The sequence below is a fragment of the Nerophis lumbriciformis genome, linkage group LG10 (assembly GCF_033978685.3).
Source record: "Nerophis lumbriciformis linkage group LG10, RoL_Nlum_v2.1, whole genome shotgun sequence".
NCBI lineage: Eukaryota > Metazoa > Chordata > Actinopteri > Syngnathiformes > Syngnathidae > Nerophis > Nerophis lumbriciformis.
In genome coordinates, this window is record NC_084557.2 from 20,351,113 (window position 1) to 20,378,191 (window position 27,079).

Here is a 27,079-nt window from a genome sequence, read left to right on the forward strand (position 1 = left end):
GCAATAAGCTCAAAGAGCAATGGTAAGGATTGGGAAAGACCTGTTAATGAAGTGAGACCTTCGCTTTAAAGCCCTCGACGGACTAATGAAACAACTCAAAGCAACACAGTAAAGCTACAGCTATTTCAACATTTACAATACTGTACCAAAATGTCAAGGCACTAATAATAACTTAAAAATCCCCTTCCACAAAACCACATTTAACCTGGTTTGTAATAGTAGTCGTGGTCCTGATTCAGTGGAGGTTCCCAAATAAAGTATATGACTGACCTATCGTGTTGAAATTATGTTTTTGTTTGGTTGCTTGTCTATGCATGGTGCAATCGTGTGTGCGCAATGTATATTACTGGTTGATTATTTTTAGTTTTTTAGGGACTGCAATGTCCCTTTGGGACAGAGGACCCTATTGTATTTTGTGCGTTTTATAATTATTATTATTCCGCCGCCTCTTTGAGCCGTAATTTGACCCTCTTAACATGCTTCAAAACTCACCATATTTGACACACACGTCAGGACTGGCAAACATTGCCATCTAACCAAAAAACCAAATCCCAAAACTCTAAATTGCGCTCTAGCCCCCCCTAGGAAAGAACACAGACGAAACTGCTTGTAACTTCCGGTAGAAATGTCGTAGAGACATGAAACAAAAACCTCTATGTAGGTCTGACTTAGTCCTAGATTTCATACATTGACATCCTTCAGCAAAAATCAACAGGAAATTGGCAATTCCCCCTTCAAAACAAACGTTTACTAAAAACAGTCACTTTTGCCTCTGTGAGCTGTAATTTGACACCCTTAACATGCTTCAAAACTCACCAAACTGGGCACACACATCAGGACTGGCAAAAATTGCAATCTAATAAAAAACCCTACCCCAAAACTCAAAATTGCGCTCGAGGAAGAAAACACAGACACAACTGCTCCTAGGAAGAAAACACAGACAAAACTGCCTGTAACTTCCAGTAGGAATGTCTTAGAGACATGAAACAAAAGCCTCTATGTAGGTCTCACTTAGACCTAAATTTCATATATTGACAACCCCCAGTAAAAATCAACAAGAAGTTTGCAATTCCCCCTTCAAAACAAAAATTTTGTAAAAACCGGTCACCTTTTTCCAAACATTATCTCCTCTGAGCGTGTTTGTCGTGTCGGCTTCAAACTAGCACAGGAGAGAGATTGAACCCTTCTGATTAAAAGTTGACCAAAGAGTTTTAATTACTGCTCCGGTTTGGATTTTATGTGCTGTCAAAGTCGGTCCCGTCCATCGCTGCTTGCAGCTTTAATTTGTTTTTGTTTTTTATTTTGTGGCTGTGTGTAGAAGTGGCACTGCTGGAGTGGCAGCTGGTTGCATCAGCTCTGCTCTTTTAATGTCCTTTGTGTTCTTTGATGTTTCCCTCTTACACACGTTTATGTGTGCTATGACTATGATGTTTTTTTACCTTGGTCTGGACCCCCTCTCCAGGGGCCCAGGCTACGACTGATTTTTTTTTTCTTTTTTTTTTCAATATCTTAATGTGACATTTTCCATAAGCAGTATTTAGCCATAAGTTGGCCCAAAAATGTGTGGATGAAAACCCTTTCTTTAGGTGTACCATACTTATTCTGAAGCCACAGATATTATGTCTGACAAAATATTAACATATCAAAGAGTCACTATGTTTCTGGGTCTTGTGGGAACTAAAATAAATATTTTGCCATATCGAGTAGTTTCCTGTTCTGACAGGATACCGCTGCCATAGATGGGAAACTCAACACCTACCTGCAACTAACACTGAGTCAGATGTGGAGAGAGGAGCCCCTGACATCTTGATGCGTGTGTGTGTGTGTGTGTGTGTGTGTGTGTGGGAGGCTAACCATATGCTGGAAGAGGCATTGCAGGAGTGATGCAGCAGGTGAGAACAGACATAACAGCATAGGGTGACTATAATGCTGTTGAGGCTTGTTCACCTTACACAGGAACAAAGAATAATAAGGTTTACATGACGTGATCAATTACATAAATACTGATATGAAACATGAACTAAAGCTACACAATGCGTTGGCACTGTGCTCGTTAGGCTGAGTTTACATGACTAAACATTCTTCATGTGGTTTATACTTGAAATGTCCACACTTCAGTTTATTTTGACGCTTAACAAACCTTTGTTGACACTAATTGTGTGCTAGAATGTTGGCATTCGATTTTCTACAATGAATAGTTTTCCAAATGGTTGATAATTTAGGATGTTACAATTACTAATTAACAATAAACCGCGATAAAATTCCCAACAGTTAGTATTACCGTTGGGAATTTTAATAATTGTAATTATTGTAAAGTATAAGGTATCTAAAAGCTTATTTATTTTGAACAAGGTTGGTTAAATACAGTTTCCCGTATAATACAATGAGAAAGTTATATTGCTCAATTATTCTACCTTATTTCAATTATTGTGCAGAAATATGGGGAAATACATATCACAGCAACATAATGCCTTTATTTCTTTCACAGAAAAGAGCAATTCGTATCATTTTTACAGTAGGATACAGAGACCACACAAATCCACTCTTCATTAGGTCAGGATTATTACAGTTAAAAGACATTGTAGAATTGCATACTCTATTAGTGATGTTCAAAGCTACAAATAAAGTTCTTCCGAAGGACTTACAAATGTTATTTGTGTTCACATCTGAAGATGAGAACCACAGAAGGCCGTATGATTTTAAACATCCAAGAGTGCGAACAAATTTGAAGCAAATGTGCTTGTCTGTTGCTGGTGTGAAAGCATGGAATTCTCTAGACAAAGGCTTAAAAAGTTGCAAGAATATTTTTGCATTTAAAAAGAGTTACAAAAAGAGACGACTGGAATTATATCAATCTGATTTTTGATTTTGATTGGACGTGTCATAGCAGGAAGCAGGAAGTGTTGCGCCAGACCGGGATAGCAGAGAAGGAGAACAAAACGTTGATTAGGTGGCAGATATATATTTGCAAGGCCATTTTTAAAAAGGATATTTAAAGAGAAACTACGTCTTGTGAGACGATGTCGGCCAATAAGCCGAATAAGCCGACAACGAGGGGTACTACTGGCTTATACGGCGTCAAATAGGTGCTACAAATTGTGAGTTCAAATATTTAATTTTTTCACTTTTAATATGTTTTTTGCTATTTTAATATTGACACTACCACATAAGATGTGTTTTAATTGCTAATGCGTTTTAATTTATTTTTAAATGCGCCAGAAAATAACCCGTTTTGTACACTGTTGATGAGCATCAACAAGCAGTAGTGCGTAAATGTGTTTCTGTATAGTATTTCTGTATAGTATTTCTCCAGCAATGGTCATGCAGTGATGGTATTTTGAGAGGTAATCATCGAAGTCGGACATCGCTGAAGGCCTAGGTGGGAAACGCACGGCCCGCCACTAATTAATAGTGATTACAGCATATGAATTTAAAGTAAAAAAAACAAACTCAAAAGGCACCAGTGCATCACGTGGTGTGAAGGTCACTGCAGGTCACTGCTTGAGTCTATTGAGTGGTCAACCTAAGGAAAAAAACAGCAAAAAAAATGCATACTGCACTGGGTCTTAATACTTGTCTTTGTTGAGTCCTACGCCAGGTTCCACTGTGTCACTTTGCTGGGATGTCACATCATTTGCATATCTGACATCGCTATCATTATCCCGCCTACGCAACCCGCAGTAGAGATGCAAGCCAGATCAAGAATTCACAGTTCTGAACCATACTGTGTTTGAAAGGTAACAGACTACAGAAGCCTTTGTAAGGCTAAAAAAATATATATGACTCATTGCAGAAGTGCATAGCGGTGAACGCAGGTAAAGAATCCAACAGCTTATAAATAAAATGAAGTTTGTGACAAACATATACAGTAGGGAATCAACCTTACTGGAATATTATAGATGCAATGGTAATATCCATGAACATGGATGGCTGTATTCCAACAAAAACTGGCAATAGTGTAATACTGTATGCAAAAAAACAAAAATAATTACCCTCCATTACTCTCAAATAGTTGGAAAAAGAGGAGAAAACTGCATGACTTGACTTGGCTCAGGTTAGACCTTCGCTCTACTCGGATCAACTTGCAGCAAATGACATGCAGGTGACTAGCATACAACATGCTCAGATTACCTCCAGGTGGATGCCTTGCATGTCAAAATGCAGTAGGGTAGTGAACCCTCCCCAGTGTTCCCACCATGGCTCACCTCCAGCATAGAAGGATTCCATTGACCGCGTCAACTTTAATCACAATTTACAGAACTACACAAAATACCAGTGTTATAACCCTAGCTAGTACGTCAACTTTCCAAATGTTTTTCTCTATTTCAGTCTAATGCACCACTGAACTCTTGCCACACCTAATTTGCTGCTGAAGACCTGCTTCATGCCAAATGGCCCGAACTACTTGTACTGCAATTCAAAAAGTCATTTTTGTGGTATGTCTGCTATCTGATTAGGCATTGTCCTGTTGTGCTCTAACCAGTCTTGGTGATTACCTCATTTGCCAAAAAAGCTTGGGGTGAAACGCTTCTGGCTTGTTTTGTTAGAGTGTAAGAATGTGACGTCCAGAGGAAGTTGTAAGTGGACTCGCTGACTCACACGTCGCTATGCAACAGGCATCACCTTTTAAAAGGCACACGCATACACTGCTCGCATATACTGTATATATACTTTATATGAAACGTATCTCGACTGACAGATATTTGAAGTTTTGGTAACACTTTAGTATGGGGAACATATTCACCATTAATTAGTTGCTTATTAAAGTAACAAAGACTTAATTTAGAGTTATTTGGACACTAGGGGAACATATAAGAGTTAGGGTTAGGGTTACTAATAAGCAATAATTCTGAGGTTATTGAGGGAAGACTCTTAGTTGATGGCTTACTGGTTGTATAATAAGGTCATGCAGAATAAGGCATTAATAAGTACCTAATAATGACTAATTAAGAGTCAATATGTTACTAATATGCATGTTAAAGGGGAACATTATCACCAGACCTATGTAAGCGTCAATATATACCTTGATGTTGCAGAAAAAAGACCATATATTTTTTTAACCGATTTCCGAACTTTAAATGGGTGAATTTTGGCTAATTAAACGCCTTTCTTTTATTCGCTCTCGGAGCGATGACGTCACAACGTGACGTCACACCGGGAAGCAATCCGCCATTTTCTCAAACACATTACAAACACCGAGTCAAATCAGCTCTGTTATTTTCCGTTTTTTCTACTGTTTTCCGTACCTTGGAGACATCATGCCTCGTCGGTGTGTTGTCGGAGGGTGTAACAACACGAACAGGGACGGATTCAAGTTGCACCAGTGGCCCAAAGATGCGAAAGTGGCAAGAAATTGGATGTTTGTTCCGCACACTTTACCGACGAAAGCTATGCTACGACAGAGATGGCAAGAATGTGTGGATATCCTGCGACACTCAAAGCAGATGCATTTCCAACTGGACTGGACGGATCAGCTTTCAGGAAAAGAGAGCGGATGAGGGTATGTCTACAGAATATATTAATTGATGAAAACTGGGCTGTCTGCACTCTCAAAGTGCATGTTGTTGCCAAATGTATTTCATATGCTGTAAACCTAGTTCATAGTTGTTAGTTTCCTTTAATGCCAAACAAACACATACCAATCGTTGGTTAGAAGGTGATCGCCAAATTCGTCCTCGCTTTCTCCCGTGTTGCTGGCTGTCGTGTCGTTTGTCGGTTTCGCTTGCATACGGTTCAAACCGATATGGCTCAATAGCTTCAGTTTCTTCTTCAATTTCGTTTTCGCTACCTGCCTCCACACTACAACCATCCGTTTCAATACATGCGTAATCTGTTGAATCGCTTAAGCCGCTGAAATCCGAGTCTGAATCCGAGCTAATGTTGCTATATCTTGCTGTTCTATCAGCCATGTTTGTTTGTATTGGCATCACTGTGTGACGTCACAGGAAAATGGACGGGTGTATATAACGATGGTTAAAATCAGGCACTTTGAAGCTTTTTTTAAGGATATTGCGTGATGGGTAAAATTTTGAAAAAAACTTCGAAAAACAAAATAAGCCACTGGGAACTGATTTTTAATGGTTTTAACCCTTCTGAAATTGTGATAATGTTCCCCTTTAATTAGCAACTAATTAATGGTGAATATGTGTTCCCCATACTAAAGTGTTACCGACGTTTTTAATAAGTAGCGCATGAATTACTTTCCCTGGTAATTAATTACATTTAATTTTGTTAGTATTTCAATTACTTTTTTGGTAAAGTAACAAGTAATTAGAATGAATTACTTTTTTAAAGTAATTTTCAGAATGCAGCCTGTCACACCGCATCATGAAGTAGTTGGCAGGTTGGTGTTCCTGGCTAAAATATTTATGCGTATGTCCTATTATAATGTTTACCTATAAAAACACCGTTGTTAAAGGTCAATTACGAACCCCGTTTCCATATGAGTTGGGAAATTGTGTCAGATGTAAATATAAACGGAATACAATAATTTGCAAATCCTTTTCAACCCATATTCAATTGAATGCACTACAAAGACAACATATTTGATGTTCAAACTTATAAACTTTATTTTTTTTTTGCAAATAATAATTAACTTAGAATTTCATGGCTGCAACACGTGCCAAAGTAGTTGGGAAAGGGCATGTTCACCACTGTGTTACATGGCCTTTCCTTTTAACAACACTCAGTAAACGTTTGGGAACTGAGAAGACACATTTTTTAAGCTTCTCAGGTGGAATTCTTTCCCATTCTTAATTGATGTACAGCTTAAGTTGTTCAACAGTCCGGGGGTCTCCGTTGTGGTATTTTAGGCTTCATAATGCGCCACACATTTTCAATTGGAGACAGGTCTGGACTACAGGCAGGCCAGTCTAGTACCCACACTCTTTTACTATGAAGCCACGTTGATGTAGCACGTGGCTTGGCATTGTCTTACTGAAATAAGCAGGGGCGTTCATGGTAACGTTGCTTGAATGGCAACATATGTTGCTCCAAAACCTGTATGTACCTTTCAGCATTAATGGCACCTTCACAGATGTGTAAGTTACCCATGTCTTGGGCACTAATACACCCCCATACCATCACAGATGCTGGCTTTGCGCCTATAACAATCTGATGGTTCTTTTCCTCTTTGGTCCGGAGGACACAACGTCCACAGTTTCCAAAAACAATTTCAAATGTGGACTCGTCAGACCACAGAACACTTCTCCACTTTATATCAGTCCATCTTAGATGAGCTCAGGCCCAGCGAAGCAGACAGCGTTTCTGGGTGTTGTTGATAAACGGTTTTCGCCTTGCATAGGAGAGTTTTAACTTGCACTTACAGATGTAGCGACCAACTGTAGTTACTGACAGTGGGTTTCTGAAGTGTTCCTGAGCCCATGTGATGATATCCTTTACACACTGATGTCGCTTGTTGATGCAGTACAGCCTGAGGGATCGAAGGTCACGGGCTTTGCTGCTTACGTGCAGTAATTTCTCCCGATTCTTTGAACCCTTTGTTGATATTATGGACCGTAGATGGTGAAATCCCTAAATTCCTTGCAATAGCTGGTTGAGAAATGTTGTTCTTAAACTGTTCAACAATTTGCTCACGCATTTGTTAACAAAGTGGTGACCCTCGCCCCATCCTTGTTTGTGAATGACTGAGCAGTTCATGGAATCTACTTTTATACCCAATCATGGCACCCACCTGTTCCCAATTTGCCTGTTCACCTGTGGGATGTACCAAATAAGTGTTTGATGAGCATTCCTCAACTTTATCAGTATTTATTGCCACCTTTCCCAACTTCTTTGTCATGTGTTGCTGGCATCAAATTCTAAAGTTAATGATTATTTGCAAAAAAAAAAAATGTTTATCAGTTTGAACATCAAATATGTTGTCTTTGTAGCATATTCAACTGAATATGGGTTGAAAATTATTTGCAAATCATTGTATTCCGTTTGTATTTACATCTAACACAATTTCCCAACTCATATGGAAACGGGGTTTGTATTTTCATGTTGCTGCTGACCTTTAAACATGTTTAAACCAGGGCACTTTATTTCACATTTTGTTCTTATGTGTTTTTGTTAACTGAAGAATTGAGCATAGCTAAATGTTGGGGATTGGAGATTACATGTGTCTTTTCTCATATTATTTCCAAGGCATTTTCTTTTTGCTTATTTCAAAACACCTCTTAAGTTGGGATCCTATTATGCAAAACCTACTTTTCTTAGTTGTTGGTACCCGTTCTTGTGTATTTGGGATCCCCATCCGTCACGTTTAGTTACGTCAGAGGATATTTCCATTTATGGGTTAGTTCAGGGGTTGGCAACCAAAAACGTTGAAAGAGCCATATTGGACCAAAAATACAAATAACTAATCTGTCTGGTTCCGCAAAAATGAAAAGCTGTATATAAGTCTTAAAATGAAGGCAATACATGACGTAAGTGTCTATATTAGCTATAATAGCCTACTATCAAAATGACTATGTGTCACAGGCAAATCTCAGTTCACAGAAATGTTGAAATGTAATATCTATTCTACACATTTTTACAAAATTACAAACCATTAGTAAATCAGAGGCTACTCAGAGTGTGAGATAACTCCTGGAAATGACTGGCTTTTAATGGCCAAAGGTATAGATGTGTGTATCCAAGTTAAAGGAAACGACAGGCTGTCTTCTTTTAATAGATTTATTGCAATCTTTGGCAAGCTAGGTAATGTTTGCTGTGGTCTGGAACAACATGGCACACAAACAACTATCTGAAATGCAGTCAATATTACATACAGATAATGTGTCATGAGACATGCAAAACAAAATTATATACAAAGAGGATAAAAGTAAAGGAAATTAAATGAGCTCAAATATACCTACAAATGAGGCATAATGATACAATATGTACATACAGCTAGCCTAAATAGCATGTTAGCATTGATTAGCTTGAAGTCATGCATTGACCTATACTTGCCAACCTTGAGACCTCCAAATTCGGGAGATTTGGGCGGAGGGGAAGCGGGGTCGGGTTAAAGAGGAGGAGTATATTTATAGCTAGAATTCACTTAAATTCAAGTATTTCTTATATATATATATATATATCAAATAAATACTTGACTTTCAGTGAAATCTAGCTATATATAAATATGTATTTTATTATATATATATATATATATATATATATATATATATATATATATATATATACATATAAATAAAATAAATACTTGAATTTCAGTGTTCATTTATTTACACATATACACACATAACACTCCTCTCTACTCATTGTTGTATTTGAAAGTGCAATACTTTGCAGCCAGTAGCACAGCCTTTGAAGGAGCGTAGGTATGTGCAGTGTAATATTCTGGGTTGGAGTCAATAACCAGGCGAGGTGATGAAGTTACGTCTCTTTACTTCATACTTCAGAACCGACTCCCACACTTGCCGTCAGGGTGCGCAATACAACGTAAACCGTTGGCCAACCAAAAAGTTACTGTTTGGTTGGCCAACGGTTTTCGTTGATGACAGGCTGTCCTCACTCAGGTCCGTACGAACCTGGAGGGGGCGTGCCTTAAGTCCGGCTGGAAATCGGGAGAAATTCGGGAGAATGGTTGTCCCGGGAGAGGCACTGAAATTCGGGAGTCTCCCGGAAAATTCGGGAGGGTTGGCAAGTATGCACTAACCAAATATGCCTGATTAGCACTCCAAGTCAATAACATCAACAAAGCGCACTTTTGTGCATTCACGCACAGCATGAAACTTTTGGTGGACAAAATGAGACAAAGAAGGAGTGGAAGATTTTACATGTACACAAACTGTTGCGTCACAGTCCACACTATGGTGAGTTCAAGAACCGCCGAAATTAGTAGGGCAAAACGATATTCACCAAATACTCTCACCAGTGAAGCATACACACAAACATATTAAACAGTGGGCTTTCTAACAATTGGGAAGGTTTTTGTCATGGTTGTCCTCAAACAAAAAACATACTAAAATAAAAACAAGTATTTTTTCCCCACGTCTTTTTCCATTTTCAATCCTTTTTTAAAAATGCTCCAGGGAGCCTCTAGGGCGGTCCATAAACTAACCCGGGTTGCTGACCCCCGAGTTAGTTTATGGGCCAATCTTTAATGGGATATGAGTTTGATCCATATCGCCCAGCCCTACACTCGTGTTAGCAACAGTGCTAGCACAGATTAGGGCTGTTCTCAGTGTTTAATTGAGCATTACAGTAGGCTTTATGATGGCATTGTGTTTATACAGTATGTATGAGTGCACATGTGTATCTTGTTTGAGTGTTAATAATGATATTGTGATATTTAAGACATTTCATAATGCTCCTCAATTTTTTCTGTGCTACAAAATATTTTTTGTGAAGTGAATTATATTTATATAGCGCTTTTCTCTAGTGACTCAAAGTGCTTTACATAGTGAAACCCGAATTGTAAGTTACCTTTAAACCAGTGTGGGTGGCACTGGGAGCAGGTGGGTAAAGTGTCTTGCCCAAGGACACAACGGCAGTGACCAAGATGGCGGAAGCAAGGTTTGAACTTTGAACCCTCAAGTTGCTGGCACGGCCGCAACACCGCCACACGCCGCCCCGCCATGCCACTAATTATTTTCATTTAATAGCACCGGTGCTACTTGTGAAACAGCTAAACGTACAAAACGGTTACATTTTTAACAAAGCACCACAATTACAGTCGTGGTCAAAAGTTTTCATACACTTGTAAAGAACATAATGTCATGGCTGTCTTGAGTTTCCAATCATTTCTACAACTCTTATTTTTTTGTGATAGAGGGATTGACACCTGTGTTCCAGCAGCTTCCAGTTCATTGCAGACCTGCTTTTTGGTGGTTTCGGTTGACTCTTGATCATCCTGACCAATTTTCTTTCAGCAGCAGGCGATAGCTTGCGTTTTCTTCCTGATTGTGGCAGTGACAAAACTGTGCCATGCACTTTATACTTACGAACAATTGTCTGCACAGTTGCTCTTGGGACCTTAAGCTGCTTTGATGGCTCCAAGTGACTTTCCTGACTTGTTCAAGTCAATGATTAGTTTTGTCAGATCTGTGCTGAGTTCCTTTGACTTTCCCATTGTCGCGTTTGTAACTGAGTTTAATGACTCCATCATATTAGCCCTTTTTAAATGGGCTCAGAGAAGTCAACAGGTGGCGCCAATCATAATCACTCACATGAAGTTAAGAGGCCATGAAGCTAATTTGATTTGATTGTAACTTTTCTGCATCACCAAAATTGATAGTGTATGTTGCTGTTTGTATACTTTTGACCCAGCAGATTTGGTCACATTTTCAGTACACCCATAATAAATTCATAAAAGAACCAAACTTCATGAAGGTTTTTTGTGACAAACAAGTATGTGCTCCAATCACTCTATCACAAAAAAAATAAGAGCAGTAGAAATGATTGGAAACTCAAGACATTATGTTCTTTACAAGTGTATGTAAACTTTTTACCACGACTGTACATGTTATGTCGACCACGGGTAAGGGTTTTAAAAGTAGAAAAATCACTGTATTTGGGCATTTACATTCAAACGGCGTTCTTCTTTCAAAGGTAAAAAAAAAAAGAACTATTGGATTAGCCAATTAAAATCTTACAATAGTGCTGCACTATCATACCGGAACATGCACGGTGTCATAGTTGTCATCGAGTGACAGTTTGACACACTGCAGCCTATTCTGCCACTCTGACTGAACGATGTGTTCCAGTGGGAAAGTGAAGTGGAAATAGCATACATTGTAAGAAAAATGCAAATGGAAGCAAACTGACATGGCTTCTGACTGTGCTTTACTGAAAGGACACCTCCAGCCAAAGTGTTGGATTTTGTATAACACATTTGGAGAGGCTAAACAAACAAGGTTGTAAACAAATGTTTTCAGGCTCTTCAGGCCACCATTGATGACTCATCAATACAGTCAGCCTCACAAACTTTCTCTGTTTATCTGCCTCACTCGAGAACTCAGTTTTGTTCGCGCTATTCTGCATAATGGATGACAGCACATAGGTCCCCCAAGGCCTTCCATTATGTAAACCTGTTGCAAGAAGAGCCTCAGCAGCAGTTTTTCAACATCCGTCAAACCAACAAGCATGTATTACAGTGGTGTGTGATGTATTGCCAGTTGCGCAGCCGTAAAGCCCGAACACAGTTACTTTCAAAGGACAAGCACAAAAAGTGCGGCCAGAGAGGCAGCGTGAAAACTACAAAAGGGCTATTATCAGATCCAGAATCAGAATTTGCACACGGTCACGCGGGGCTATTGTTTTTTTTGGGAAGATTAAAAACTCACATCTAGCTGCAGGGTATGACGTCTGCAGGAATGTGTGGTAAGACCTCTCATGGATGAGGCAATGAGTCTGGATATAAGATCTTAGGGATTTTGCGGATTTACGAAGCCGCACATAATGTACGGTACTTTGCTAAATTGTAAGGACACAATGGAAATAATGAACACAAATTAAACCACTAATTTTCTACGGCTGTTCAAGATAAAAGATGAGCTGAAGCCTATTCCTGCAGACTTCAGTTAAAGTACCACTGATAGTCACACACACACACTAGGTGTGGTGAAATTACCCTCTGCATTTGACCCATCCCCTTGTTCCACCCCCTGGGAGGTGAGGGAAGCAGTGAGCAGCAGCGGTGGCCGCACTCGGGACTCATTTTGGTGATTTAACCCCCAATTCCAACCCTTGATGCTGAGTGCCAAGCAGGGAGGTAATGGCTCCCATTTTATAGTCTTTGGTATGACTCGGCCGGGGTTTCAACTCATGACCTACCGATTTCAAGGCGGACACTCTAACCACAAGGCCACTGACCAGGTACTTCCTGGAAAGGTTACCGATCAATCGTGCCCCACGTAGAAAAATGCTTTTACAACTAACTCAGGGTCTCTGCAGGTTTCAACAAGTCAAATTTAAGATTTTTTTAAAACTTTTTTAAGACCGTAATGAATACATTTTAAGACCCGTTTCACATCGATACAGGCAAACAAGTACAAAAGACTGTAAGGAAAATTGGAAGCATGGAATTACTTGCAAAGTATATGAATTAAATTATACTTAGACTTAGACTTCCTTTTATTGTCATTCAAATTTGAACTTCACAGTACAAATAAGAACAAAATTGCGTTGCATTAGCTCATTGTAGCGCAGAATAAAAGAGCAATAAGGTGCAGATGTAAATAGATTACTGTACAGATAAATATATTGCATGTTATATTGTCTTTATATTCAAACCTCTTTCACATTGGAATACACAACGCTTAACCTAACTAAAAACACCAGAAAACCTCTCTGTTAGTTAGTTTAGTCTTTATTTGAAGGGACAATGCACAGAAACAATAAGCTCAAAGACAGAAATGTTATGTACCAGATTATACCTAAATAGCTTATTTCCATCTGCAGTCCCTGGCTACCTAAATTAAAGGGATAAAAAAATCATGCAATAAAATTATAACAATAAAATCATACTATAGCATGTAATCAAATCAAGAAAACTCATTAAATGCCCTTTCATTGACACATACGTATTATACAATGCAACCACACCTATCATTTACATCATAACACAGACAATACATGCTCTTGTTCACATCTGTCATTTATACAAACTGTAAAAAAAAAAACAACCATGATTTTAACAGACACACCTCACAGTTTACAACAAAATGTGAACCAAGATTTGTTTGGAAGTCAGAATAAAAAAATTGCCAAACTATAAGTTAGTTCCGCTGTGTAGTTACGTTATAGCGTCCTCAAAAATTGAATGTCAAAGCGAGACTGAAGTTTATGCATGTTTAACATGAAAGTAACGTCAATAGATTTTTAAGACATTTCAAAATTGTATTTAAGACCTTTTATGAGATTTTAGGAGAATTTTAGACATTTTATGGCCTTAAATTCAAATTATTGGATTTAAGACTTTTTTAGACTTTTTAAGACCCCGCGGATACCCTGTAACATGTTTATGGAGGAAACTGGGATTCAAAGCCAGATCATTCCTGCTTGTGAAGTAGAGGTGCTAACCACATTTGCCACGGAGTGCTACCTTGTTAACAAAAATAAAAACATATCCGTAGAGTGCCATATTTGTGTTTGTTGGTGCGTTTGAGGATTAGTCAGCAGCCCATTGCCTGGTTTATGGAGGATAGTGAACAGGCAATTTGTGTCATTATGATTCTGGTCGTGTGAGCCATCCCATCCTGTAGTGATTGAAATAGTGACAATTATGTGAATGCTCCAAAGCATTCACACATGGTTTTCTACACCAAAATTCATATATTTATTATTATTCAACAACTTCTTCTTCTTCTCCAGATTTTGGCGCTCTCTACCTTCCACATTTTTAATTCGATTCAAACTGTTCCAACTTCAAACTGTTCAGCCTATTCAGGAATCGCGGGCTTTGCCTTAACAAATTCCAAAAATTCCCAGATTTCTAGGTTTTCCGGGATATTGTTCCCATTCAAAATGAATTGGCCACTTTTCAAACTTCTACCATTTCCACGTTTTTCAACCAATTCAAACCATTCTACCTTCAACACATTCCACTATTCTGGAAATTTCAACTACCCTTTTCCAAGTTCCAAGGAATTCTGTCTTGCCTCTTGGTGAGGACGGTCACATTTTTCTCCGCTCCCTCCTTCCCTGCTTGCTTTCTTGTGTCCTTGTCTTGTCTGAACTTTTTTGAAGCCTCTTTCTTTGCGCTGTCCTCAAATCTAAATATCAAACATGGATATGATCAGCTGGACTCTCGACGCAATTGACAAAGTCTTTTCGACAAGGAAAAGAGGTTCGGGGGAGCCTGGCTGCCCTGATGGAACCATTGCTGCGGGGTACGTGAGAGATTCCTGGGATAAATGGAGACTCATGTGCTTCTCAGTCCATTCCATCGAGGATTTGGAAGACATCTACCTATTTGGAACCGTGATCGCGGGGCACCTGCTGATTGGGCTGGGCATTGCTCTGGTGTATCGTCAAATTCGGAAGATGATGGCAGCCACTCAAGGAGCCCAACGGCTGTTCATCGCAATGGAATGATTGGGTCGAGCTGTGGGAACACAGACTGGGGCGATTTCTGATTTGAATCACAAAATGGATCTCATCTTGGAGAAGCTTGCTGAGAAGGAAGAATTAAATTGAATTTGAGAGATCCAGCACGGACACACAGAGCAGGCAGGTCATTGTTATGACTGCTCGAAGAAAACAACATCTTAACCTACGATTTGACTCCCTCGAATGGCCTTGATGCTATCGGTAACAGGCTGTTCTGAAGAACTCCCCCGAGGACTCCTCAACGATGGACGCTTTTGACCTTCCTTTTTTTCAACAACACCTGGTGTCGAACTTTGAGATCGGCCCCAGTCCACAGAAACATTTCAACATCTCACCCCCCCCCCCCTGTTGCGAGTTGTTGTGATTACATGTATCATGTTTATGTGTGCCATGCTATGTGAGGTTTTTTCCTCGGACTCAGTCTGGACCCCTCCTGAGGGTCCAGCCTTAGACTGATATTTTTTTTACTCTTCCCCCTTTCCCAATGTCACTTTTTTCCCACCTTTTTTAAGGAGCGCCGTAAGTGGCTGATCCGTTGGCGGTCCCGTCTTGTCCCCTTGTAACGTATGTCTGCTCTTAGTGGGACTGTGCCGAAAATGAAATTTCAGTTCTTATGTGTCTTGTACATGTTAAAGAATGGACAACAATAAAGCATCTTGAATCTTGAATTTTGATTTTCCAGAATTGCTGGTTTTCCAAAACCCTATTTCCACCCTTTTTTCTGGCGACTACATTTTCTCCCACATTTTTCAACCCATCTCAACCGTTCCACCATCAAAACATTCCTCTTAATTAGGCCAAAAAAACAAAGCTGTTTTTTGAACTGGAAAAAAATCCCAGTTTTCCCGAAATTCCAGAAATTCCGTGATACCATTTCTCAATTCAACATGTTACTACTTCAACATTTCTCAACCGATTGGAAACATTTCAACACCGACCATTTCAAGTCATTTAGACCATTCAAGTTTTTTACCTTTTAAAAAATTGCAGCCAAATTTTGGGGAAATTCCTATTTAAATCATTGGGACATTCTTCAAAAATTCCACAAGTCCCACATTTTTCATCTGATTCAAACTGTTACAACTTCAAAATATGCAGCCTGTTCAGGAATTGTGTGCTCTACTTCAACAATTCTAAAAATATACCAGGATTTCAGTTCAACTTCAGCATTGCAGCATTCACACGCAATTCCTTCAGGAATTGCCTCATCTAGTTTGTAGGTATTAACTTTTATCCAGTCGCACTAAAATACACTGCTTGGCCAAAAAGATGTCACACAAATTTCATTGGATCACCTTCACCCTTGATTGCAGCCTGCATTTGTTTCCATCAGTTTCTGCAAAGTAATATTTCTTTCTTTCCAAAGTTTCATTACATTTTCGTGATCCGGACCACTTCTTTGGCACATTCAAAGGTTTCTCAATGGTGTTGGGGTCTGGACTATGTGGTGTCCAATCCATGTGTGAAATCAATGTCTCTTTCACAATTGTCTGGAATTGTCATCTTGGAATAGAAAGTAATAACAAGTACTACAAACAAGTTCAGTAGTTGTATGTAAAAATGGAATCTTGCAGGTTGGACTAATGTGGTCTCCATTGGCTGCTTTTTCTTTCAGTGTTGCCAAATCAGCTTAATATCCGCTACTTGTTTTCATAAAGCTGGGACAAGCGGTAGAAAATGGATGGACGGATGAATGGTTCCTCTCCTCTCTTGTGACATCTGGCAAATCTGTCTGCATCATGTAACAATAAGAGCAAGGAAATATTTTGTTCCAGATCATGTCTTATTTTGAGTTTGTTGGCATTTTCCTGTGTTTGGGGTTTTAGTTCCTGTCTCGCGCTCTTATTTTGGTGGGACTTTCTGTTTTGTGTGTGTTCACCTGCAGCACCTTCACGCCTGTCTGGGAGCACTTATCCCCACACCTGCTTTGTGTTAGCAATCAAGACTATTTAAGTTATGCGGCTGCTACACTTTAGGGTCGGGACTTTGTTGTTGCATGAATCTTCTACAGTAAGAAAGAGATTCACATGGATTCATATTAATCATTGTGCAATGCAGTCTGTGGAAAATTAGGGAAAGCGTCACACTGCATAGCAACTGACGCTGTGGTCAAAGTTGGAATTGCCACAAAACACATTTTAGGATATTCAAGACTCTACTGCCAATTCGTCACGTTTCATGGGTCAGGTAAACCGTGACGAATGGGACCATATGAATCCCATGCCTACTGTGTGTGGACGTTTCTCCTGTCGCACATCTTGTGCAGGGCAGGAATTTTACGGCGTCTACGATGGCCATGGTTATTGTTGCCCGCGTTTTATTTCTGCCTCCTTATACCAACGCTGAAGGCAAAAGTATTTGCTCCAGGCCCTGAATATATAGAATAAATGAACATCCCAGCAGTCGGCATCCTAATGACAGCAGACATTGTACAGTAAGTGATGTTTTATTATGTTTGTTGGCTCTCATGAAGTCTGCAGTGAATAATAATCGGTGATGAAGAAACAAAAAAGCAAACATTGTGATGCGTTTTTGAAATGAATGCGCCGTAAATGCTTAACATTTTCAAAATACATAAATATTAAATGTGTCCGTTACTACATTACATATACAGTGTTTCCCACACATTCATTTATTTGTGGCGGCCCGCCACGAAAGAATTACGTCCGCCACAAATGGATTTTTCGGCTTTTGACTCGCTCGACCGCTCATAAAAGCAATGGGACTGTCTGTGAATGTTGCTTGTAGTTACACCTCCGGTGCAGTAGGTGGCGGTAGCCTACTATGCATTGTAACTCCGCCAATAGCGCTTAATTCACCTGGTGGGCCAGAAGAAGAAGAAGAGGGACGGACGGACGGACGGAATCAAAATACTCGCCGGCTACTTTTCATAATGATGGCGCTTCCTACGTTTCTACCTCAAACGTCTTAAAGCTGCTGAAAGCCTTGATCCAGGATGCCATGGGGAAAAAAACTTAAACGGTGCCTTTTGGCGATAGTTAGCAGCTTGGTGGCTCATAGCCGGCTAGCTAACGCTTGCTAGCGTGGTATCATTGCTTCATTTTTACAGGTGTTATAGGTAGATAGTAGTGATGGGTCCGGCAACACCGATGCATTATAGAGCAAAACCCTGTGTCGGTGCGCGTACCGCTTTTAGAAAGTCACGTGACCGATCATGAGCTGTTTTGGTCACGTGACCGATACGCGAACTGTGTCGCACTGACGCCTCCTCTGTGCCCTGTGAGCGGCTCTTTTCTACAGCCGGAGAAATAATAACTAAGAAGAGAAAGCGTCTAAAATTGAATACGTTGGAAAAACTGTTTTTTTTTTAAATAAAAATGTGTAAAAATAAATAATAATTTCCAGGTCCACAAGCATCCTCATTCACAACACGTTCTCTTAGATTTCCATGTTATGATACATGTACACATTATTTATTGACTATCTAAAAAAGACAAAAAATATATTTTTATTTAAATGAAGTTATGAAATAATCCTAAATGAAATACAATGACTTGGTTTATATTATTGTATATAGTAGGTCAGTGGTTCTCAACCTTTTTTCAGCAATGTACCCCCTGTGATTTTTTTTTTAATTCAAGTACCCCCTAATCAGAGCAAAGCATTTTTGGTTGAAAAAAAAAAGATAAAGAAGTAAAATACAGCACTATGTCATCAGTTTCTGATTTATTAAATTGTATAACAGTGCAAAATATTGCTCATTTGTAGTGGTCTTTCTTGAACTATTTGGAAAAAAAGATATAAAAATAACTAAAAACTTGTTGAAAAATAAACAAGTGATTCAATTATAAATAAAGATTTCTACACATAGAAGTAATCATCAACTTAAAGTGCCCTCTTTGGGGATTGTATTAGAGATCCATCTGGATTCATGAACTTAATTCTACACATTTCTTCACAAAAAAAAAAAATCTTTAACATCAATATTTATGGAACATGTCCACAAAAAATCTAGCTGTCAACACTGAATATTGCATTGTTGCATTTCTTTTCACAGTTCTTTTTGACAGACATTTTAGTGACAAACCTGAGCTTGTGCTTCACTGAGTTTATGAACTTACATTCATATTTTGTTGAAGTATTATTCAATAAATATATTTATAAAGGATTTTTGAATTGTTGCTATTTTTAGAATATTTTTTACAAATCTCACGTACCCCTTGGCATACCTTCAAGTACCCCAGGGGTTCGCGTACCCCCATTTGAGAACCACTGTACTAGGTCATAAAATCAGTGTCAGTTGAGTCGGTCCATAGGTTGCCTGTAGGGATTTTTAATGTCCAGCAGATGTCAGTATTTAGTGACACAGTATCAATACAGTTTTGCAATGTCTCGAAACGCTTCATGACGCCTCATCAACCCATCAGAATAGTAGACTAGTAGATAGGTTATAGCTGCATCGCTCGCGGCTCGTCATATATTTAACGTTAATCCGTGATTTCACCGAGCGTTTCACTGACGGTGAGCAGCCTGACGCTGCTTCATTAACACCGCCGCTGTTTGACTCGTGGCCCGGGGCAGATGCACGTAGTAACAGTCACGTGTTACAATACCGACGAGCTAACGTGTCCAGGTTATAACCATGTTGTCAATAAACACACATGGACTGAAGCTAAATTGTCCACTGCAGCATGTGAATGCAATGAAAAGAATAAAATCTGAGCCAACTAGCTGTTAAAATGCTGTCCAGATTAATGTTTTGGCCATTAAAGGCCCTTCATTTCAAGATTTCAACTGTGATCGGGCTTTAAACAGGTGGCTGATCTGTTCAGATGGGTGTAACTGCTACTGGTCAAATAATGTGAAATAGCATTTAATTTTACATGTATGCAATGCCATTTAAATGTAATTACAGATAATAATAATAATAAATACTGTGTAGTGTTGTAAATAGTCAACAGGAAGGATTTTAGTAAGATATAAGCCATGAGCACTACACAGCCAGAAAAAAACCTAGGCAGGACAAGTAAAAATATTGGGGCAAGTAGATTTGAGAAGTCGGGCAAGTAGAAAAAACCTTAACGTTGAACCCTGCATGTGTTGAGCTGCTGCCGCTTAAGGTTAGACGGCACTGTACAAAGAGCAGTTCTGCTCGCTAGTAATAAATTCTAATGTTGGATGTTCACTCCTTCACACAGATGAGTATAGAAAAATATTTTCAACGGCCGAAAAGGGCTCGACTTGGAGAGGAGGTAGGCCTACAGTCCGGACCACAGGTGCGACCTGTTCAGCAGCAGGAGGAGGAGGTTGACTAACTGTGGCAGGACACCTCTGCCTCTGTTTCACTTCATGTTGCTGGTAAATAATATGGTTGTAGTAGTAGGCTAAAGTTAAATTATTTAGTATTCACTAATTAAAGGGGCAGAGCTTTAAGAGACATTTTAGCTTTTATATTTTATAAGATATATTTTTTGTAAGAACCACAATTAATAAATATATTTCAGTGAATCACTAATTGTTCAAATCTGTATATAAATATGTACATAAAATGTTGTAATTATATTCCAACTCCGCGTTCTTCTTGGTCATCGCCGCTGTCGCCGCTGTCGCCCCCCCCCCCCCCCCGCCCCCTGACCACACCACCACAAATAGATGCCTGTCCTGTGGGAAACACTGATATATACTTACATCATGTATATGCAACCTTAATGGAGGTGTTTGGATGTTGTTTAAGAACATTATAGGCAGAATTTAGCAGTTCCCATAGGCTCCTTTGTAAGCGGACATTTGATCGCATTTATTTAATAATTAGAATGCATAAAATAAATACATATGTCTTTCATCATGATTTTGAAAGATTGATGGGCAGTTCCGCTTTAACGTCGCCTCTCATGTCCATAACTTGTGTAGCATTTTACTACATTTTAATTGTGGTCTAGAGACCTAACGTTCAAAAACGTGTCTATCCGATGACCCTTGTGTCACATACAGTAGGGAAGCAATTTATATAACCCCATTCTTGGGTGGATCTTGCGTGAGAGGAAGAGAGGGGGTTAATCATTTTGCAATGCAGTCTTTACAAAAATGATGGAAAACGCCACTCTACATAGAAACTGACGCTGTGATCACAGTTGGAGTTACCACAAAACACATTTTAAGATATTTAACACTACTACCATCTGGCGGCTAAAGTGGATAGTGCGCCCCCCCCCCCCCCCCCCGCCCCCATCCCAAATTTGTCATGTTTCATGTGTCAGGTAAACCGTGATGAATAGGGCCACATTAACCCCATGCCTACTGTACACAACAAAAAGCATCACAGGAGTTAAATCCAGTGCACGCAGAAGCCTGTTATGCGGATGTGCGAACGTCTCCGACTCCTCAAAGCCCAGTGTACTGAATGAAGATGTCGGATGAGCTGAGCTAAGGTAAGACAATAAACTCCCAACACAAATGTCACAAACTGTCCGTATTTAGTGGTGCAAGGCAACAATGTACACATAAAAATATTAATGGTTAAGAGAAAAAAAAGCTTCATGTTGTAAAAAAACACAAAATGTACTTGTGTTCAGTCAGGAGTTTGATTGCTCTCAAACAGAAGTAAAAACTTTTTTTTGTTAATAATAAAAGTGTGCTATGACACATCTTGCAGTTTTCTCTAAAGTTGTAGTGGAGCACAATTTGACATTGTGAGCTTGTATATATATCTGCATTGTTCTAGCAAATTACAATCTAAAATGACAGATACTTTCCCAGCTTTTAATGGGTTAAAACAGAGCTAAATAATTAATACTGCATTCAATACTGTTTGTCTCTGTAGAACAGTTAGTTTAATGCTGTTTGCATGGGACAGCATGGGTTAAGGAAAGTCCCAAAGGCAGAAGAAGCCAGGGCACTGTCTTTTTTATCCACCATGAAAAATCTGATGTTATTTATTAAAATTATTTATTATTATAATGATGTTATTTATTAAGAAATAAACAATCATGTGAAATAAACAGCTTCATTTATGTGAATGAAAGTAATGCATATTAAAAATGTAATCATCCTTAACCTTTAAAGAGGAACTGCACTTTTTGTTTTATTTTGCCAATCGTTCTCAATCATTATGAGAGACAAGACGACATACATCTATCTAGCAGCAGAGGAGAAAGTTATGTAAAAATCTCACTTTTACATCTCATTCAGCAGAGGAGAAATGTATGTAAAATTCTCACTTTTACATCTCATTGCCCATGCAGTAAATGTGGTGCGTTCAAGGACCCACGATTAAAGTTGGAAACACATGTTAAAGTTAAAGTACCAATGATAGTCACACACACACTAGGTGTGGTGAAATGACCCTCTGCATTTGACCCATCCCCTTGTTCCACCCCCTGGGAGGTGAGGGGAGCAGTGAGCAGCAGCGGTGGCCATGCTCAGGAATCATTTTGGTGATTTGACCCCCATATTCAACCCAGGCAGGTAATGGGTCCCATTTTTATAGTCTTTGGTATGACTCGGCCTGGGTCTGAACTCACGACCTATCAATCACAGGGCGGACACTTTAACCACAAGGCCACTGAGCAGGTGTGTCATTAGATTTTAAAGATGGGGGACATTTAACTCACAGGAGATGCACTTATAATAATATAATATCACCATGATGATAATACTACGCAAACTCGCTAATCTCTACTTTACACTCTGGAGTAAAGTAAAACTTGAAAGATAGGGGCTATCTTGAATAAATTGGATTGAAATAATCAGAAAATGGCTATGAATGTTGGCCTAACACTTTTGCACAGTATTGTACAGCACAAAACTAAAGTTGACAAAAAGTTAGGACACTTTAACTAAATGAGCCAGTGAGCTATTCATCCATCCGCCCATTTTCTACCGCTTATCCCTTTTCGGGGTCGCGGTGGGTGCTGGAGACTATCTCAGCTACAATCGGGCAGAAGGCGGGGTACACCCTGGACAAGTCACCACCTCATCGTAGGGCCAACACAGATAGACAGACAAAATTCCCACTCACATTCACACACTAGGGCCAATTTAGTGTTGCCAATCAACCTATCCCCAGGTGCATGTCTTTGGAAGTAGGAGGAAGCCGGAGTACCCGGAGGGAACCCACGCAGTCACGGGGAGAACATGCAAACTCCACACAGAAAGACCCAGAGCGCAGAATCAAACCCAGGACCTTTGTATTGTGATATTAATTTCCCGTGTAATTATCAGCCAATAATACACACCAACACGTGGACCTGCTCAGTGGCCTTGTGGTTAGAGTGTCCGCCCTGAGATTGGTAGGTCGTGAGTTCAAACCCCGGCCGAGTCATACCAAAGACTATAAAAATGTGACCCATTACCTCCCTGCTTGGCACGCCAAGGGTTGGAATTGGGGGTTAAATCACCAAAATGATTCCCGGGTGCGGCCACCGCTGCTGCTCACTGCTCCCCTCACCTCCCAGGGGGTGGAACAAGGGGATGGGTCAAATGCAGAGGGTAATTTCACCAGACCTAGAGTGTGTGTGTGACTATCAGTGGTACTTTAACTTTAACTTTAGTATTGTACAGCACAAAACTGAAGTTGACAAAAAGTTAGGACACTTTAAATGAGCCAGTGAGATATTAATTTCCCGTGTAATTATCAGCCAATAATACACACCACCATTTGGACTTGCTCAGTGGCCTTGGGGTTAGAGTGTCCACCCTGAGATTGGTAGGTTGTGAGTTCATATAGTCATACCAAAGACTATAAAAATGGGACCCGTTACCTCCCTGCTTGGCACTCAGCATCAAGGGTTGGAATTGGGGGTTAAATCACCAAAATTATTCCCGGGCGCAGCCACCGCTGCTGCTCACTGCTCCCCTCACCTCCCAAGGAGTGGAACAAGGGGATGGGTCAAATGCAGATGTTAATTTCACCACACCTAGTGTGTGTGTGACTATCAGTGGTACTTTAACTTTAACATTGCACAGCATAAAACTAAAGTTGACAAAAAGTTAGGACACTAAATGAGCCAGTGAGATATTCATTTCCCGGTAATTCTCAGCCAATAATACACACCAACATGCGGACCTGCTCAGTGGTCTTGTGGTTAAGAGTGTCCGCCCTGAGATCGGTAGATCGTGAGTTCAAACCCCGGCCGAGTCATACCACAGACTATAAAAGTGGGATCCATTACTACTCAGCATCAAGGGTTGGAATTGGGGGTTAAATCACCAAAATGATTTCAGAGCGCGGCCACCGCTGCTGCTCACTGCTCCCCGCACCTCCCAAGGAGTGGAACAAGGGGATGGGTCAAAATGCAGAGGTTAATTTCACCACACCTAGTGTGTGTGTGTGACTATCAGTGGTACTTTAACTTTGGTATTGTACAGCATAAAACTAAAGTTGACAAAAAGTTAGGACACTAAATGAGCCAGTGAGATATTCATTTCCCGGTAATTCTCAGCCAATAATACACAACATGCGGACCTGCTCAGTGGCCTTGTGGTTAGAGTGTCCGCCCTGAAATCGGTAGATCGTGAGTTCAAACCCCGGCCGAGTCATACCAAAGACTATAAAAGTGGGATCCATTACTACTCCGCATCAAGGGTTGGAATTGGGGGTTAAATCACCAAAATGATTTCCGAGCGCGGCCACCGCTGCTGCTCACGCCTCACATCCCAGAGGGTTGGAAAAAGGGGATGAGGCAAATGCAGAGGTTAATTTCACCACACCTAGTGTGTGTGTGACTATCAGTGGTACTTTAACTTTAGTATTGTACAGCACAAAACTAAAGTTGACAAAAAGTTAGGACACTAAGTATTAATTTCCCGGTAATTATAAGCCAATAATACACACCAACACGTGGATGTTGTATGAATGCAGCATCAGCATAACTCACCGCTTGCATTCTTCCCACAGATGAGGTGTTGCAAGGGCTGCAGTGACCCCCACAGCTCGGCGTCACTGCCCACGGCCTGCTCCAGGCTCTCCACGCTCAACTTGGGGATGCCGTTGTCCCTCTCCAGCAGCGCACTGCGGAGCAACCGTGCGTGTATCTCTCGGAACAGGCTCTCCATGCAGGCGGCGAGGTAGATAGCGGCGTGTTCGTGGACCCTCGCCGCGATCCTGCCGTCCACCATCCACCTGAAGAATTTGCCCACGTTGAAGACGAGACCGCAGCGCAGCGACTTGCCGCGGCCGAACTTGTCGGGCTCCGTGCTCATGCTGTAGAGGGACAAGGCGCCGAGGGCTGCGCCGATACAGTTCACGGACACGGCCCACGACAGGACCATCTTTACGGCACTTTGGATCTCGTATTTGGTGCATTTGGCGTAGCGCAAACTCAAGCGCTGCGCCTCCTTGGCGACCCTGACCAGGGCCCGGCTGACCAGCACCGAGAGCCGCAGCAGGACGTCCTGAGGCGGGCTCGGCGCGCTCGCGTCCCCGTCCCGGTTCAGGGCTCTCGCCACGTCCCCGAGGCTCCACGGCGCATCCTCAAGCTCGGGTAGTTTAGCGCACTGCCCGCTGCACTCCAGGATCTCGGCGTCTTCGACCAGGACCGTGTTGACCGTGTCCGGGCTGTTGATTCTGCTGTGCATGGAGTCCGTCAGTTGCCAGCAGTTCCCGCCATGAGCCTCCGAGCAGCACAGCGACGCACTGGAAGACCTGAAGGAGTCCGCGGCTCCACCATAACCCGAGTCCAGAGTCAAATCCTCCAGGGTCCTCGCTGCCGCTGACTTGCTACTCCCTGCCATGACCGCGCTTCATAGCGGAAATGAAAAGTGGAGAAATGCCGTGGGTGCGGATGCGCCGGCTCCATGCACTAGAAATGCGACGTGAAAAATACGTGGACGTGATGTATAAAGTTGACAGAGTGGCGGCTCAGTGCACCAGCAGTCACTCACGCTTTGTTTTGCCAGCGCAGTGCCTGACACTTGGGGGCGGGTCCCAGGCGCCAAGTTGACAGCCAATAGACTCTCGAGATGAAGCAGCGACGCTTTTTGATTGGACAATCCTTTGTCCATCCATCCATTACCACCGCTTATTCCCTATCCGTTTTCTACCGCTTATTCCCTTTGGGGTCCTTTGTGATCGATAAAAAGAAGGCCCATCATAGGACTTACTAATTTTAAAAAAATTCCATGTAAAACATGCTTGCTTGTCTATATGTACCCTGTGATTGTACCTTGTATGAGCCTAAACAGGATATGGTGGGAAATGAATAAATGGCAGCACCCACCCGCAACCACGAAAGGGACAAGCGGTAGCAAAATGGATGGATGGATGGGTTGCATGTGAGCAATGTGGGGAGAGGGGACATTTACAGTTCATGTTTTATAGGCTAAAAGCATACTGCAGATATATATATATATATATATATATATATATATATATCAGTGACGTGCGATGAGGTTCATGGCTGGTGAGGCACTGACTTCATCACAGTCAGATTTACAAACATATGAACCCTAAAGAGTATCGTATTCACCATTTGATTGGCAGCAGTTAACGGGTTATGTTTAAAAGCTCATACCAGCATTCTTCCCTGCTTGGCACTCAGCATCAAGGGTTGGAATTGGGGGTTAAATCACCAAAAATTATTCCCGGGCGCGGCGCCGCTGCTGCCCACTGCTCCCCTCACCTCCCAGGGGGTGATCAAGGGATGTGTCAAATGCAGAGGACAAATTTCATTACACCTAGTGTGTGTGTGACAATCATTGGTACTTTAACTTAACTTTACACATACAAATTGTAGCACACAAAAAAGCACATTCAATTTAAAAAAGGTTATTATGGTCTTACCTTTACTTATAAATGAAGTCCATGCGCCGCTGTTGTGCTGGATTAATGCACCCCCTGACGGGAGTGTTATATCAACTAAAGCCCTCACTTAAAACTTTCCACGTGCAAGATTGAATCTATTTCAAAAAGTGTAACCGAGGGTTTATAAATGTCGCCTATACTGTATGAAACTACAAAATAACAAACACAGAGGCTCCAGTTTACACGAGGACCACTTAATTTACCTTCTTTCAAAAACCTCCGCTCCACTCCAACGTGTCATCACTTACACTCTTAGCG

General features: G+C 40.8%; 1 protein-coding gene across 5 annotated transcripts in view; it reads right to left on the reverse strand.

Annotated features, from left to right (window-relative positions):
• btbd11b (BTB (POZ) domain containing 11b) overlaps positions 1-27,079 on the reverse strand; it is a 236,174-nt gene that overhangs the window by 201,612 nt on the left and 7,483 nt on the right. For 2 of the 5 annotated variants that reach the window (XM_061970082.1, XM_061970081.2), the window contains exon 1: positions 24,897-25,909. The exons of 2 other annotated variants lie outside the window; for them this stretch is intronic. In XM_061970082.1, the coding sequence (XP_061826066.1) occupies positions 24,897-25,752 (856 nt within the window). In that variant the 5' untranslated portion in view covers positions 25,753-25,909. Of the gene's footprint in view, positions 1-24,896; positions 25,914-27,079 lie in introns of those variants that run through there. One more of the 5 variants, XM_061970084.1, reaches the window with a different exon arrangement.